Source organism: Microcaecilia unicolor, chromosome 11, assembly GCF_901765095.1.
Source record: "Microcaecilia unicolor chromosome 11, aMicUni1.1, whole genome shotgun sequence".
NCBI lineage: Eukaryota > Metazoa > Chordata > Amphibia > Gymnophiona > Siphonopidae > Microcaecilia > Microcaecilia unicolor.
Window position 1 is genome coordinate 168,622,594 of NC_044041.1, and position 18,603 is coordinate 168,641,196.

General features: G+C 39.7%; 1 protein-coding gene across 2 annotated transcripts in view; it reads right to left on the reverse strand.

Moving 5' to 3' along the window:
• PLD3 (phospholipase D family member 3) overlaps positions 1-14,972 on the reverse strand; it is a 41,819-nt gene extending 26,847 nt beyond the window's left edge. Inside the window, exons 1-2 of one of the 2 annotated variants that reach the window (XM_030217812.1) lie at positions 14,675-14,972; positions 4,027-4,115 (exon numbers count right to left, since the gene is read on the reverse strand). In XM_030217812.1, coding sequence (XP_030073672.1) covers positions 4,027-4,053 — 27 coding nt within the window. In that variant the 5' untranslated portion in view covers positions 4,054-4,115; positions 14,675-14,972. Of the gene's footprint in view, positions 1-4,026; positions 4,116-14,633 lie in introns of both variants that reach the window. The other variant, XM_030217810.1, reaches the window with a different exon arrangement.
• Positions 14,973-18,603: the final 3,631 nt, after the last annotated feature.

Genomic DNA, 18,603 nt, shown 5'->3' on the forward strand with positions numbered 1-18,603 from the left:
AAGCTTGTAAACTCTGCATAAGAGGACCGTTAGATAAATAACCAAATTGTGTGCGCATTGCCAAAAAACACTGTGCAGTCAATTGCTCCTACGGAATATAACATACTAGTAAAAAAGCCCCGTTTCTGATGCAAATGAAACGGGGGCTAGCAATGTTTTCTTCTGTGTGCATGTGGGAGTGTGTGTGTCCCTGCCCTCTGGCCTCTCTCCCATCCCCCCTCTGAGTCCTTCACTGTTACAGAGCCAGCGATTTGATTTCATGCTCTGCTGTTTTCCTTCACTGACTGTGTTACAGAGAGGGCGGGGCAGACACTCATAGGGAAACCGGATATCTCGCCCCCTTCACACTTCCGGCTGGAGGCTTCATAGAACGTTGGTGTTGCCTTTTATATAGAGAGATTACGGACTGTCCACATTTGAAGGACGAATTATAAGAGTAAATGTTTCTTGTAGGCGTTATCTACTGTACTTAATATAGGCTACTGTTTACAATGAATGCTAAACTTATAGACGCAAAGTAGAAAATACTAATATAAAGGAAATAAAATATATGTGAATAAAGTCGGACTAGCACTCTTGTACAGCTAAAGTCCAAATAATAAGAACTGTGGTGGGCTGGGCCATGTACAATCGTAAGACTAAAAAATGATGACGGCTCTCAATAGACCGATTTTATAAGATTTTAAAAGATCTAAAACTGACAGTAATAAATAAATAACAAAACATCCTCCTCCTAGACATCTTACCAGAATGGTGCAGAGGCTGAAGGCTACAACACCAGAATTAAAAACTTTCATCTGAGCCATAAACCTTAGAAAACTACGTCTTTTCACCTTCTGGTATCCCCTCCCCCTCCCCTAGCAGGATTTTTGGCAATGCGCACACAATTTGGTTATTTATCTAACCGTCCTCTTATGCAGAGTTTACAAGTTTGCTGCATTTAGGAATGTGCTTTTTTTTAATTAACCTGCATATTTCTTTTGAAGCAGGGACTTCTCATAAAGCATGACTTTGGATTAATGTCCTTCACATTCATTTGCACGGATGTTTTTATATTTAATTTATATCTTAGCATGGTTTATTGATGGTAATCTATATATATAAAAGGCAACCCCAACGTTCTGAAGCCTCCACGGAAGTTGAGGCGCCCGAGATATCCGGTGTGCCCTGGAGTGTCTGCACCGCCCTCGCGTCAAAACGTCATGACGTCGAGGGCGGAGCTATTGACACTCGAGGGCCGAAATGGCCCACAGCGAACAAGGCAAGTAGCTTCGAGGGACGGAGGGAGGGGGCCCCTTGCTAGCGCCCGTTTCATTCCGCTCAGAAACGGGTATTTTTTCCTAGTTGTCTCATAATCTTCCTTTTGTATTGAAAGCCTGTAAGGATTTTATTTTTTAGGCAGCTACATTGTAGCTTTGATGAGCTGATGCTTTTGTATTTCTTGAAGCTGGTTACATTTCGTCTTGGCTCAGCAGCTTTGTATTACATTTTTTTCTAACTACTACTTATTTATTTAGGCCACTGACAGGACAGTTTTGCTGCGTTTACACCTTTGTGGTGCTTGTTTTGACACACCGTGATAAAGCAAGTTTTGCTCAAGGTTAGTTTCTTCCTCTTATTTTAGTCCCCTGATTTCTTTTTTATTTTCTTCCCTTTCTAAAATGCACATTGCCTGAGATAGCTTTTTATAGTGGGTTGTTTATAATTCTATCCAATATTATTGACTGATATGTATCTGTTTGTATTGCATGCTGATTGCATATTTATACTTTTGCATGTACCTTTTGTTCAAACTGTTTGTCCCTACTTTTTCACATACTTTATATATTTATGGCATGTACATACATGGTTGGTGTTTTATTTATTTACTTTTTAAAGAATGTTCCTCAGATGTTGTGTGAATACATATATACATTTTAATTAATTCAGTGTGTGTGTGTGTATATACACACACACATACACACACACACAGTGTCCGGAAAAAAGTGAGCCCCCTAAACACTTTGCAATAACAACCGCAAACCTGCACCAAATTAATTAAACTTTTACATGTAAAAAGTAACATCTATTTCAAACAATGCTGTGTGGTTTCTTAGAAATTCAATTTAGCGTTACTGAGATGTGAAATTTTAAAGAACACTACCCAAAAGTTAGAGTTTCCAACACAATTAATGTCATCCTGAACAGTCAATGTTTAAATCTGATCTTTTAGGGCCCCTTTTACAAAATGGCAGTATCTGTACTACTGCTTTGCCATGTGCCAATCTGGCACTACCACCAGGCTACTACAGAAGCCCGTAGGTAGTGCTTGCCCCCAATGTGTGCTATTTCCTGTGCTGAAAAAAACACTTTTTATTTTTTTTAGTGCCAGTGGCTTATCCGGCAGTAATCAGGCAGCCCCCCCCCCCCCCCCCCCCCCCGCATTAGTGCAGGAGCCCTTACCACATCCTAAATAGGTGGAGGTAAGGGTTCCCTTGGGAAATGGCCACATGGCAAGTGGTTCACTTACAAATAAATGATAATAAAACAATATCACATAAACAATGACTCGACAACGTTGTGTTTCAGCCAACCGGCCTACATCAGGAGTCTATAAACAAAGTAATAAATAAATAAAAACATAAATAAAATGTACATAAATATAATAAAGAAGAGAAACATCATATAAAATGTTAAATATCAGAATGATTAACCATGCATATAAAAAAACTTATTTTAAGAAAACTTGTTTTAAAAAAACCAAAAATGGAATATAAAGTTAGACACATATATAGAGCACCTATCATAACTATCTCGGAAATCATGTTGCCGCCTATACTAGAAATCCCATATACAGAATAAGAAGTTGAACACCTTTATGATAAAAATGCTAGTGCACCTATAGTGTGACTTAGTAAACAGGGCCCTTATTTTGCAAGTTTAAAATATAAATATATGACTCCAGGCAATGGGCACCAAAACACAAGTCCATGTCTAGTCTGCTTGCATATTTATTGATATTCACCAATAAATATTTTCAACACTACTATATGTCTCTTTGGTTGGATTGGAAGGCTGTTCATGCAGCCGTACTTTTCCCTGCTTCTATGTTAGGTATAGCATCGATCTCCATTACTAAGAGCCGGTGTATACTCACGGTTCCACAGGTCGTCCCGGTTGCTGATAGTTCACTGTCTTGCCTATTGTCTGTTTTGGTTTTATGTACGATTTATTGAAAATCTTGGCTAATATGATCAGGATATCCACAATGAATATGCATGAGGTAGATTTGCATATCAAGGAAGTAGTGCATGCAAGTCTATCTTGTGCATATTCATTGTGGATATCCTAAAAGCCAAACTGCTCTAATTCACATTCGGAATGATCTCCTTGTCTCTCAGATCTTAACTCCCTATAAAGCAAGTGTGCCTCTGTGTGGAGAGATTATACACAACAGAAACCCGACTGCCCCCTCTAGGCATGACGCCACATAAGGCCAAAAGGTGGGAATGGCCCAGAGGTATAGTTTACCTTTTTAGCTGAGAAGAGGGCAGTAAGGAAGACACTGAAAACAGAGTGATGGGACCAACTCAACATTAACACTGACAATAATTGGGATGGGGTGCTGCCCTCATGCCTGCACTAAACCAGCGTAAGTCCAAAAAGAGCAGGATTCTTGGGTTAATACTAAGCGACTCTTGAATTCCATCACTGACCAAGGCCACACTTCTAAATACAAAGAGCTGATTGTGTAACTATTGGTTACTAAATAAAAGCAAAACAAAAATGAAAAAAAATAAAAAAAAGTTGTACCTTTTCACTGGACTAAATAAATGCACTTTTTCAGCTTTGGGGAGTTAAAAATCCCCTTCCTTAGGTCAGGACAGAATGACTATGTTAATCCAATTAAAAGGTGTCACCTTATATTCTTTTATTTATTAAACTTTTTGAAGTGGACTAACTTGGTAACTATACTACTTTAATAAGTCACTGGGTGCTCTTTCATAACTATTTTAAGTTAGAAGAATGGCTATTCGTAAGCTGTACCTGCGTATATAGCGGTTGGGATGTCATGGTTTCACCCCAAAAAATCCAGGTTACGTCGAGGAGATAGTTATCTGAGGGTCAGTTGATATCTGAAAGACAAAAAAGTGATGATATCTGATTTTGAGTATTTTCATTTAGGGGTTTTGATCTTAATGAGCTAAAAGCAGACACTATCAGGTAAATATTTCACAGGCACAAGGTAGTATTGAGCCTGCAAATAGGTGGGAAAATGTGGGATACAATGTGGGATTTAACATATATAAGCAGATTTGGATACAAAATCATGAAAAAAGAAAATAAATAGTAAAAAAAATATTGAATAGTATATTCGGGTTGATCAATGAAGAACAGAGTGTCACCGATGGAATACTGGGGAGTTCCCCAGATGCTAATGGTGATCAAAGTAATCTGATGATCCCCGTTGAAGATAGAATGTGCAGTTGTGTATAAATGTGCATGCTGCGATTGACATTATCATCAAAAGTGAGAAAATGTGTAGTGTTTGAGATATGAAAAAAAAAAAGCAGCACACAGCTGTGTGTATTCAACTGTGTAGATGAGCTTAGCTAGAAATAACCAGAACCACTAACAAAGAAACCAGTTATCAGCAATAATGTAGACTTCCACTCTCCGCTTTTCACCAACTCAGCAAATCCTGAAGACAATGAATCTAAGGCATCAAATATTTTCTCTAACAAAAAGAGGTTTTTTTGAGGGAGTGAGGAGATGCCTGTGAAAAATGTAAACACCCTTGCCTGTGAAAAGGGATTCACTCTGTTTGTCTTGACTAGACAGTAGCTCCAATGAGCACAAATGGTCCATTATAGGGGGTAATTTTATATAGCATTTCCCACATGTAAAACTTGTTTTATACACGGGAAAGGCAAAGCTGCTTAACCGTAACAAGTACTTTTCATAGACTGCAGGATTAATCAAGTACACAAGTACAATTTTTTTGTACTCCACTCAGAATTGTAAACGATAGGGGCTAGAACTTTTTATAAATAAATAAAATGACATCCTCACACTGTACCAGGATGGAACAGCTCTCCCAAAGCTCAAAACTAACAAAATCCGAGTATGTGTGGCCCCTCTTGCACATAGCAGCCCCCTCAGTTTAAAGCACGGAATCAGCTCTCGGTGAAGTGAGCGGGATTCTGTGCTTGATTAATCACACTGTCTACAGCAAACAACTGTTACAGGTACAAGCAGGATTGAATCAGAGCCATAGGCACCCAAACTCAGGGTACTTCATTTTCAAGAGAACATATGAACGTAAGTGTTGCCATAATAGGACAGACCAAATATCCATCAGGCCCAGTATCCTGTTTCCAACAAGGGCCAATCTATGTCACAAACACCTGGAAAAATTCCAAAACAGTAAAATAGATTTTATGCTGCTTATCCTAGAAATAAGCAGCAAATTTTCCCAAGTCCATCTTAATAATGGCTTATTGACTTTTTATTTAGGAAACTATCCAGACCTTTTTAAACTCCTGCTAGGCTAACTGCTTTTACCACTTTCTCTGGCAAAATAAATTCCAGAGTTTAATTACACATTGAGTGAAGAAATATTTTCTTCGGTTTCTTTTAAATTTATTACTTAGTAGCTTCATTGCATGCCCCCTAGTCCTAGTATTTTTGGAAAGAGTAAACCAGTTATTCACCGCTATCAGTTCCACTCCACTCAGTATTTTATAGACCTCTATCATATCTTCCCTCAGCTAACTCTTCTACAAGCTGAAGAGCCCTAGCTGCTTTAGCCCTTCCTCATAGGGAAGTTGTCCCATCCCTTATATCATTTTCCTCGCCCTTCTCTGTACCTTTTCTAATTCTGCTATATCTTTTTTTAGATGCAGGGACCAGAACTACACACACCATGGAGGAAACAATAGCATTATAACATTCTCATTTTTGTTTTCCGTTCCTTTCCTAATAATTCCTAACATTCTATTTGCTTTCTTAGCTGTCTTAGCACACTGAGCAGAGGGTTTCAAAATATCAGTGATGACACCTAACTCCTTTTCATGGGCAGTGAGTCCTAATGTGGAACCTTGAGTTCCTCTCTCACATGCATCATTTTGCACTTGTTCGCATTAAATGTCATCTGCCATTTGGATGACCTCTCTCCCAGTCTTGTAAGGTTCTCTTGCAATTTTTCATTGTCCACTTGCAATTTAACAAATTTGCTGATGACACAAAGTTATTCAATTACCTCACTAGTTATTCCCATCTCTAGATCATTTATAAATATGTTAAAAAGCACCCCCAATATGCTACAATATGCTTTATTAAATTTGGAGCAGAAAGTTCCATGCTGTAATGCAGCAGGCAAAGGCAGTAAATGGTTCTCTAATCTCTATCCCAGCCACTCCTACTGCAGCCTGTTGGCTAGCCTGTCTGACCAATGGTCTACAGAAGGAAGAGAGAGGTCTATTAGCTGTTTGCGCCTGACTGATGGCCTGCAGGGAAAGAAAGTAGCCTAGGATAGAAGCAGTTCCTGTCCACAGCTGCCAATAGGGAGTGGAAGAGAAGTAGATAGACACTGAGAAAAGAAAGAACACGGAGTCAAATAACTTTATTGGCATGGTAAGTTTACATGTGTTGCCAAAGTCATATATTTAGCAATTAAGGTAAAAACAGGGCTAGAAAGGATTTACTGACGGGGGAAATAACTCTGCTGTGAAGGGCTGAAAGAGAAAGAAAGTGGCTATAACTGAAGAGAGGTTGGGTAATACGGAGAGAGTTATGAAAAGGGAAATGGAGAGGGCTGAGAAGGGGTGAAGGAGAACTGAAAGTAGTTACTGGTGGGGAAAGACAATGTGGCTGCAAAGGGAAGAGAGACTGGGTGATAGGAACATGGCCTGGGAATGGTGTTATGTGAGGAATACAAGCTCTTAGGATGACAGGAACACAGGGAGAGAGCATGGGCTTGTGATGGAGAAGGAAGCTGGGAAGAGGAAACAATCTGGGAGAGAGGAAGAACAGGCAGAGGGAACACAAGCTGCAGAGAGAAGAGGAGCTAGAAGAAATGAAGAGTAGCTGTGTGAGACTGGGAAAAGAGGCTGAGAGAAAGATGAGAGGAGAGGTAATGATAGAGAAAAGAAAGATGAAGCTGAGAAAAAGGTGGTATGAGGAGTGAGATAGAAGAGAGTTAGAGACATAGGCTATGAAGAAACAAACACATGGAGGAAAGAGAAATGAAAGAATGAAAGGCAGACTGGAAAATAATTATTTAAAAAGTGTGAACGTGAAGGTAGAGAGGAAGCATAAAAGACAACCAAGAATAAGCAGAGACAGAGGATGGAAAACTGTAGAAACAATGGTTGGAAATTATTTATGTTTAGTAAAGATTCCTTTGCTAATTGGGCTGGGACAAGGATGGGGAATAGATAGCATTTTGCCCTTCTCCTTCAGCCCTACAGTTATCAGGATAAATAAGTTAATTTACTGAAGGGAGCAGTGGCTTATGTGATGATACCATGGTCTCAAAAATCTCTTTAAAATTGCTCCTCTTTAGCAACTATGTAATGGAGGACCTGTAATTGGACTCAAATTGAAAGAGGAATGGTGAGGAATGTCATTTCCTTTTTTCACAAAAATAAAATATTCATCCCCTCATTACATCCAATGGGAGACAATGGGGATGGACCAAGTGGGCTTCTTATGCTGCTTCAGCCCAAAAAATAGTATGGAAGCAGTGGTAAGAGGTGACAGAAGGGACTGGTGGAATTTGGAAGGGAGCAAGGTGTACAATGCCTTCGAACTTATGTGTTTCTTGGTTTAGTTTCACTTCTGGCTTAGCGCCTGAGCTCTGGCTTCCTTTCTCGCTCCTAGTACTGATCTGTTGATAAACTCCTAATTCCACTCAAGACTAGCTTTTGAAGTGTGCAGGGCACCATGAAAAAAGGGATATTGCTATAGTGGTGCCTCACCCCTATATCCTTCCAAATAATTAGGGTAACTCTATAGAAAGGGTGTTTCACAGAAGAGGGTAAAGCAGGCACCTATTTCAAGCTTACTGTAGGAAGAAAACTAAGCAAGCACTTACCTTTCTTTACTGAATAGTAACATAGTAGATGACGGCAGAAAAAGACCTGCACGGTCCATCCAGTCTGCCCAACAAGATAAACTCATACGTGCTACTTTTTGTGTATACCTTACCTTGATTTGTATCTGTCATTTTCAGGGCACAGATTGTATAAGTCAGCCCAGTACTATCCCCACCTCCCAACCACCAGCCCCGAATACTAGCACAAGTGGCAGAAAATACACCTGCATTTATAAATGTATAAATGATCACACCTATATGTTAGCAAGAACACACATAAATTATAGAATTCTATCATTTATGTGCATATTTGCAAGTTCCACTCATGAGCAACATACTTTTCTGATAGTTGGCATTCTATAAAAGGACATATATATGTGTTTCTGACACTTATAACTAGGTGGTTCCCTAAAGACTGGCTGCTGAGTTGAGAACCCCTAATCATTTTGAAAAGTTTATAGTTTATTGGTACTTGCTAAACCTCTCTAGCTGCCAAGGCCTAGCAGAGCGGTGTACAAAGCTAAAAATATAATAGAAAAGAAAAAGGAACTCCATTTAATGATAGAAAAGAGACACAATCACTCAAGGAAGAGCAGAAACATATAGAGAAAAAAAATACAAAATATATATTGACCCTACACTGTGGTCAACTATTCTCCAAAGGCCTGCCTGAATAGACAGGCATTCAAATTTTTATTTATTTATTTATTTATTGCATTTGTATCCCACATTTTCCCACCAATTTGCAGGCTCAATGTGGCTTACATAGTACCGTAAAGGCATTTGCCAAGTCCGGTAGAGAAACAAATACAAGGTGATATTGTGGTCGATTCAAGTTACATTCGCCTAGTCTGGAAGAGAAACATAAACAGGTGATATTGTGGTTGATGCACGTGTTTCAGGGATGATGGGGAACAAGGAGAGGAAAGGTTATATAATGTCCATTATGAGCTTTTAGCTTTGAAGCTTTTGAGAGACGACGGGAGAGGGGGAGATTATTCTAGATAGGGGGAGGGGGGAAGGAAAAAGGTGTGGTGTCTTGTTGTTTCTAAATGGGCAAATTTAGGGCTTGGCAGTACTAAGCAGTGATCATTTAAAGAGTGGAGGACCCTGGCAGGTAAGTAGGGGGTAGTGAGACGAGAGAGGTAATCGGGGACACCTATCCTGAAAGCCTTAAATGTCAACAGTTCAAGTACTATTGTTAATAAGTTGCAATGCTAATGCTTGTGGGCCTGTGCCTGTTTTCTCTTTTATATCCCTAGTACACACCTCTACAGTTATTATAGAAAGGGGGCAAGAGATTTGGGGGGGATGGGTTGGGGGGGGGGGGGTAGGGAGGGGATGGGAATTTGTTTTTTTCTGTCTTGTTTCGTTTATCTGCTGGAGGAGGCTATAAGAGTCCAAGTCTATTCCACTGGGGGTAAAGGGAGAGGAATAAATTGTAAACTTTACTATGGTTCTTAATTAAGGAAAGCGCTCTCTCACATATAGCGTTTTGATGTTTCTTGCATGTTTTGTTGCTGTTCTGCTGTAGGAGTGACACTGCTGTTATTCTTCTTCCTTGTTTGTTCTGCATATGTTTAATAAAATATATTTAACCTAAAAAAATGTCAACAGTGCAAATTTTGTAAGAGATCATGTACTCCACGGATAGCCAATGATGTTGCCTTAGTAAGGGGGTTGTGTGATCGGTACAGTGGATGTGGCACAGCAGTCTTATAGCCGTGTTCTGTACAGTTTGAAGTTTTTTGAAAGCGGAGTTAGGTAAACCTGAGTAAATGATGTTACATTAATCAACACGTGACATGAAAAATGAAAGAAAGTGAGTGGAAATTGTCATGGTCAAAAATATGACAGATAGTCCATAACTGATGGAAGGTTAAAAAAAAAAAAAAAAAGCAGATTTTAGATGTGTAAAATATATGGTAAAAATTAAAGAGATGGATCAAGGATTACCCCCAGATAGCAAAATTGTAAAACTAGAGAAATTGATGTTCCGAAGAGGGAGAGAGGGGAGGAGGGAGGGGTTACAGAACCAGAAACCCAGCAGGCCATAGTCTTATCAGTGTTGAGGACAAGTTGATGCTCAGATAGCCAATTCACAACAGAGTCCAAGCAGGCCTGGAGAGGAAAAACTGAGAAAGAGACTAAATCAGTTAGATAGATGAGAAGAATGTCATCCACATAGAAATAAGCTGGATCCTGAAAGATTGGATAAGAGCTGCCAGTGGACAGAAGAACCAGGTTGAACAAAAGAGGGACAAGAATTGACCCCTGGGGGACACCACAGTGGAGTTCTCTCCTCAGACAGATAGAAGTGGGGTAATGATCTGAAAAGAACAATGAGAAAGAAAAGAGGTAAACCAAGAAAGCACTTCACCTATGGCTCCTATGACGGAGAAGATAGGTGTGACGGGGTGCATGAGTTGTTTAAGGGAGTCTGGTTGTATAAGTGCATGGGAGAGAAGAGGTAGGGGGAACTGGGGTACTGTTGTGATGTTCTCAAAATTAAAAATGGCAGTAAGGAAGAGATCATGTTTAATTTTTTATGCCAGGGCTGGTTGTGTTGTAGCTGGATTATGTTGATCTAGTTTTCTTTCTATATGGATTAGTGGGGGGGGGGGGGGGGGGGGTTTACTGGACCTGCCAAATTGAACATATACTAAATGTACAAAATGTATACTTTATATTTCCACTATTCATGATGTATTGTAAGCCACATTGAGCCTGCAAAGAGGTAGGAAAATGTGAGATACAAATGCAATAAATAAATAAACATATGAATAATGAGATGATATTATTTAAAATTAACATTAATTGAAGCTTGATAGGACAGGCAGACCTTCACCAATAAGTTGCTTCTCCTATCTTGCAATCCTTTAGGCACCAGGGGTTCCACATAGTGATGTTGCAGGAAAAGCATTTCTCTGCCTAACAGCAAACAAAACTTAAAAGGGAGTGGCAGGGCAGGATTTTTCAGCCACCCAATTCCAGAAGTTGTGGGGGGTAGCATTTTGATGCATAAGCCCCTACCTCTGGTGTGTCCTCATCTGCTTGCCCACATCCAAAAATTGTTGAGGAGCACAAACCTCAGCTCAAATTTATTGAAAGGGAATGGGACTTGATATACCGTCTTTCTGTGGTTACAAAGTGGTCTACATATTATATACAGGCACTTATCTTGTACCTGGGGCAATGGAGGGTTAAGTTACTTGCCTAGAGCCACAAGGAGCTGCAGTGGGAATCAAGCCCAGTTCCCCAGAACCAAAGCCTGCTGCACTAACCACTAGGCTACTCCTCCACAGGAGCTCACAGGAGAACTGATGCTATTCCATACCATCCATGTATTTATTTTTTAAAAACTTTTACACCGCCTATAGCCTAAGGTCGCTTCTCCTCCCCCAAGAACTACTTTTATGAGTGAATATACTGAGGCAATTTTCAAGTACCTACTTGAGTGTGTTAGCTGCCATTCTACATTCTAAAGTCATTTATATTTAAAACATTTTAATATCATCATTATGAAAAGATGAAAACAACATACGTTGTTATCTCTGTGATACCTTGTACCCATACATTGTAAGACGCACTGAACCTGCTATTGAGCGGGAAAGAGCGGGGTATAAATGCTATAAATAAATAAAACAGAAAACGAGTTCACAATATCAATGTCTCTGGTAACATTCAACTGCTAATAAACACAAACCAGGACTCAAAAGCCACCTACTGCGAGTAAGTGTAATAATAAACAGTTATTTCACCCGTATGTGATCAATAATTTTTATGTGTAGAGTACCCTCAGATATAAACCACCGTGACTGCAGTCAATAATGCTGCTACAACGTGGCATAGCACTTCTTTCATTGGGTAACTCTTACTATATTTTTTTGGGTAAAGAGCAACCTCTGCTCATATTTTTTTGCATCCCAATCACCACAGTGCTATAAAATCACTTATACATTTGTTTAAAAGATTACATATACTAGGTGAAAAAAACTGTTCACTTATCTCGTGAGTTCTTGCCTCTCCGGCAGAACTGTGTTGCCTTGCTGAAACAATTAGCAATTGCCTTCCCCTGGATCCGCCACGTTGCTATGCCACGTTGTAGCAGCATTATTGACTGCAGTCACGGTGGTTTATATCTGAGGGTACTCTACACATAAAAATTATTGATCACATACGGGTGAAATAACTGTTTATTATTACACTTACTCGCAGTAGGTGGCTTTTGAGTCCTGGTTTGTGTTTATAAATAAATAAAACAAGCAGGAAAAAAAAACAAATAACTTTCAATATCAAGATACCAACAAAGAAGAATGAAACCCCTAACCGCCACCCAAACTAACCCTGTGCAGCAGGGGTAATGCCACAAAAAGAGGAGGGGGTAACCACTGAAAAGGGCAAATTAAGGGTCCTGCTACGAGGCCAAGGAGTTGTATGCCAAAACTGCTCCCATATTCATTGAAAGCGAATGCCATGAGGCAAACCAATATTGTGAATGTCCAAATGCTGCATCTATACAAGAGAGGTCATCTGCTGTCTCCACAGAGCCAAGGAAGGAAGCTTGGGCAACAACCAAAGCAAAAGTACTGTTTTCTTTGCCATCAATATGGCTCTTGATATAAAGCCGAAGAATCCAGAAGGAATGGGCTTCACCTGGCCATAATGTCCAAACAGTATTTTTGGGTCATACAGCAAAGGCAGACACCAGATATATGCAATAATAAAAAGCATAATGTCAGGGCACAGCCAAAACATATGGCCCAGCGTGGCACCCTCTCTAGAACACTTTGGACTAGAATCTCGAGGTGCAATAATCCCCCAGCTTCTATATAGCATGACTTAAATTGCAGGCACAAATCCAGTCGTATTCTGGATTTGCGCATGCAACTTAATTAGTTAACAAGTCAATCAGCACCATAACTGGATATTAACAAGTAATTATTGACATGGCATTAATTAGAATTTTATGTGCACAACTAAGCATATTCTATATCATGCACATAATTTCTAAATCACATTGTTGAAAAGGGGGCATGGCCATGGGCGTGGAATGGGTGGGTTGTGGGCGTTTCTAAAACCTATGTGTGTTGTTATAAAATACACCTGGTCCGCGCCTAATTTAGGTGTCGGCATGATTATTTACACCAAGTTTTACTTAGCATAACTGCCCATGACTAAATTTAGTTGCGCGGATGGGCTCAGCATATTCTAAAAAAACAGAGAAACTTAGTGGTATTCTATAAAGCATGCCTAAATTTAGGTGTATTTTATAGAATACGCCTAGGTGTATTTCATTTCAGCACCAATTTTTTTAGGCATGATATTAATATTGAGAATCTAGTCCCATAAGAGGTTCTAAAGGTCACTTACAAAACTATCTTCTCAATTTCCAAATCCTTGAATGCTTTTTTTGTTGTTGTTACATTTGTACCCCGCGCTTTCCCACTCATGGCAGGCTCAATGCGGCTTACATGGGGCAATGGAGGGTTAAGTGGCTTGCCCAGAGTCACAAGGAGCTGCCTGTGCCTGAAGTGGGAATCGAACTCAGTTCTGCACCCCCCCCCCCCTCATTTCCCGCACAAATAGTAGGTGAAAAATACTCTTTTACTGTATTTTGTTATATTAATTTTCAAACAAACAACACAGGTAATTTCACTTTAAAAAGGGGCCTAAAATGGGCAAATTAAAAACCTTCTTTTGTAAATACAATTTGAAATAGGCAGTTTGTACATAAAATTCTTTGCCCCATTTATATAATCAGTTAAATAAAACTATTAAGGCATCCCACGGTAGTTATGCCACAGCGCAAGCTACTCCTGTGTTAAAAAATAGTTATTTTTTTGGCAAAAGAGGTGTCTGGGGCGGAGAGTAGGTGTGCCCTGTGCTAATCAGGTAGCACAGGTACATTACTGCATACTGCCCAATTAAAGCAGCAGTAGTGTGGGAGCCTTTACTGCCTCCTAAATAAGTGGCAGTAAGGGCTCCGGTGGTAATGGCCACATGTTAATTGGGAAATTAGTGTGCAACCAATACAAAGCAATATAGAAAGCCAGATATTTTACCGCCACACAGAAAACCCACATGCTGACATCCACACCAGACACTTTTTAGTACAGCTTAGTAAAAGGACTCCTTAGGATTCCCCCCCCCCCCCCCCCCCAATCACAGTCTCCCTGTTTAAATTGTATTTTCTCCTCTGTGTGACTTGTCTGTTTAACTAGCCTGTAAGCTCCAAGAAGCAGGGACTGTCCATTATATATTGCCATAGAAAGCAGCTTCCATCTAGTATAATCTAATAATAATACCCCTTCACCTACAACCGTTTTACCTGGACACTCCCTGCTCAGCAATTTCTGCACTGCAAATAGTACTTATGCCAATTAACAAAATAATAATAGAAACAAAAAATGTTAACAAGCAGCAGCCTGCCGCCCTTCGGATGCATTTGCAAATCCATGATTGATGTTACCCCCCCCCCCCCCCCCAAACTGGCGATATTAATCAGACTATGAAAGCAAGTTATTTACTCTAAATTAAAATCCCTAAATCTTACCAATCTGGTTTTCGCCCAGTTGCCAGCAGTATGATAATTACCTAGTTGTAGGATAACTGGACCATCGTCTGACGCAGGATAAAAAAATATATGCCGATATTTTTACCTATTAAATCATTCTAACATTCTGCAGCGACAAAAATTAAACCTCAAACAGAAGCGAAACTTTTATTTATTAATTTCAGTCTACGTCTACCCTACAATGCCGGACTGCTGTATACCACTTCCTGGTTGCCTATGATCAGCTGACTTTCAGTGACCCTGATCTCATGACCTGCTTCCCCATCTCTCTGTCTCCGTCTGGTTCCTTCAACCAATCTTATGAATCTTACAGCCGGTTTGGTGGGGGATGGAATGAGCCAGCAAGGAAGTTTAAACAAGGGTGTTAAGTAGAGGAGTGTGGTAGCCGTGTTAGTCCACTCTTAAGGTTATTTTGTTTGATTTCTATTGATAAACAAGGGTGTTGAAATTCAGCAGGAGATGGGATGACGTCAAAAAGCTGAAGCCAGTTTGGTTAGTCGCAGTTTCCCATTCCCTGCGCGCAGTCATCATCTAGTACACTCAAAAGAAAGCAAGCAAACCTATGAGCTGCTGCATCCACGTTGTTATTCTTTATTGTTGGTAGCATTTTTATTTAATCTTACTTATATTTTCAAACATGCTGGATTGTGCAGCATACGGATGTATACAGAGGAAGTGTTGGTTTCATCGGTTAGAGTACTAATTTGTTCTACATTTCAAATCATTGTGTCATTTGGAGGGGCTGTATTCGTGCAGAGATATTTTCACCTAGTAAAAGGGCCACCAAAACAGATATCATGTTATGAGGCTCAGATACTTATCAATCAGACTTACTATTTATAAATACAATTTAAAAAAAATAGGTTATCATTAGAAATCAAACAAAATAAAACATGGAAAAGAAAATAAGATGATACCTTTTTTATTGGACATAACTTAATACATTTCTTGATTAGCTTTCGAAGGTTGCCCTTCTTCGTCAGATCGGAAATAAGCAAATGTGCTAGCTGACAGTGTATATAAGTGAAAACATTCAAGCATTACTATGACAGTCTGACAGGGTGGGAGGATGGGGGTGGGTAGGAGGTATGCATGGGGACATCAAAGCATATCATTGATATTCTAACAGGATGGGTGTGGATAGGTAAGGGGTGGGGTGATCAACAGAGACATACAGCTTTATGGTTTATAATGGGCTAGGAACCCCAGATCCTTATTAAGTCCTTTCTGTTGGGTGTTAAAATATTCAATCATTCTGACTTCAAAGGTCTTACATTCTTGTATGGTTTTAAAGTTACCTTTCAGGATTCTCACTGTGAAGTACTGGTATAGTGTCCTGGTCCTGTAAAATGCTGACCAACAGGTGTGGGAACCCTACTGGCACCAGTATTGTTCATGTGATGTCGATGTAAATTGAATCTTGTCTTAAGCATCTGGCCTGTTTCTCCAATATAGCATCCTTCGTTACATTTTTTAAACTGAATGATATATACCACATTGGAAGATGAGCAAGTGAAAGATCCCTTTATGTTGAATATCTTTCCTTTGTGAATGACTTTGGGGTCCTGTGACATATTTTGGCATAGTTTGCAACTGGATAAATTACAGGTCAACCTTAAGAGTGGACTAACATGGCTACCACACTCCTCTACTTAAGATGGAAAAAACAGGTTGAAACCTGGGAGCATTTAACATCTTTTTTTCCTGTGCCTACATCAAAAGAAAAAGATGGCATGTGGGAACTTGCTCCTTTTAGTTTTGTGGAATGCAATGGTATATTTCCCACTTCTTCCCGGTCCCCGCTTTGTGAAGAGGGACCACATCAGCTTGTCTCCAATCCCATGGAACCTCTTCCATCTCTAAAGATCTATTAAATAAATCCTTAAGAGGTCCTGCCAGGATTTCTCTGAGCTCCCTCAGTATCCTGGGATGCATCCCCTCTGGCCCCTGGCATCCAAATGGCAGATGCATATGGGAAAGAGGAACCCGAATTATAGCTATGTGATGCAAGGTTCCCCATTAGGAGTCACTGATCAGGAAAAGGATCTAGGTGTCATCGTTGATGATACGTTGAAACCCTCTGCTCAATGTGTAGCGGCTGCTAAGAAAGCAAATAGAATGTTAGGTATTATTAGGAAAGGAATGGAAAACAAAAATGAGGATGTTATAATGCTTGAGTTAAAGATAAATTACATATTATTAACAATAGTTCCGCAAGTTCATCCTTCAATTCCATAATAAAGCTTTGTCTACTTTCAGATTTTCAAGTTGTTTATAAACATTTTCTTCTGTGAACTGTGCAGTATCCACTCCAATCTCAGATAAACCCTCTGCAGCTGACCGTGGTCCTTCTCAAGGATTTTCTTCCATGAACACCGAAGAGACATATTTGTTTGTTTAGTATATTCACTTTATCCTCATCACTCTCCACATAGCTGTTCTCAGCATCTCTCAGTCTTACCAATCCATTCCTAACTTTTTTCCTTTCACCAATATATCTGAAAAAGGTCTTGTCACCTCTCTTTACATCTTTAGCCATTTATTTCTATCTCGCTTTTGCTAGTCGTATTTCCCTCTTTGCTTCTTTGAGTTTAATCTGGTAATCTTTTCCATGATCCTCTTGTTGCGTTCTTCTGTAGTTCTTATATTACATAAGTACATAAGTACATGCCACACTGGGAAAAGACCAAGGGTCCATCGAGCCCAGCATCCTGTCCATAACAGCGGCCAATCCAGGCCAAGGACACCTGGCAAGCTTCCCAAACATACAAACATTCTATACATGTTATTCCTGGAATTGTGGATTTTTCCCAAGTCCATTTAGTAGCAGTTTATGGACTTGTCCTTTAGGAAACCATCTAACCCCTTTTTAAACTCTGCCAAGCTAACCGCCTTCACCACGTTCTTCGGCAACGAATTCCAGAGTTTAATTACACGTTGGGTGAAGAAAGCTTTTCTCCGATTTGTTTTAAATTTACTACACTGTAGTTTCATCGCATGCCCCCTAGTCCTAGTATTTTTGGAAGACGTGGCCTGCATAAACAGAAACAATGCCACCTTAGCCTCATTATTTAGCTTGTGCAGGTGTAGGAGCAAAACAAGCACTATAAAGCACTATATACGTACTATATATTCCTATGTAACAAAAGTATATTGGATTATAATACATGGCACTATCCAGCATTAATAACCTGACTTCAGAAATGCAGACGTCAAAAAAAATGCTTGATTATATTGTTGGTTATGAATGGTTGTCCATTGTTGATATATCTTTTAGTATGGATGTTTTAGTTTGCTGTGCTGCTCTATCAAATTAATGGATTTCCTATATGTTTTTTTAATGTAATATTTTATGATAAGATGTAAACCGTCCTGTTTTGTAAATGCAATAAGAAACGGTATAGTAAATAAATAAACAATAAACAATTCCATCTTTCAATGCAAAGCCTATTGCTTAATGAGCCTCAACCTTGTATACAGACAAAAGAATGCTGTTAAGGACACCAGTGTACCAGAACAATAACGTTGTTGTCAGCACTGACATCATGGCCAGACAAACCAAGGACTCTTGGAGTATCCCATGCAGACAGAGAGACGCTGTGGCTGGCAAAACTGCACATTGTTTATGAAACCTTGGCTCCTTGTCAAGGTGACCCCCTTCACTGTGGTGCCAGTGAGACAATCTGGAGGTCCTTGAAGCCACAAGCAAGGTTATATGTGCATCAACCCCAAGGCCAGAATGTACATTATTAGCCCAGCTGCAGCTCATGATTATTGTACAAAGAAGGGCTCATATCTGATACAAAGGCTGCCAAGTTGACATTCCATCTGAGGAGCCAACCTGCGTTGCACCTGACTGACATCTGAGGAACACGCTGCCACCTGCTAGAAGTCTACATCAGGTTGTATGTATGCCATGTACATTTTGTGTAGTGCTGTGTGAGGATAG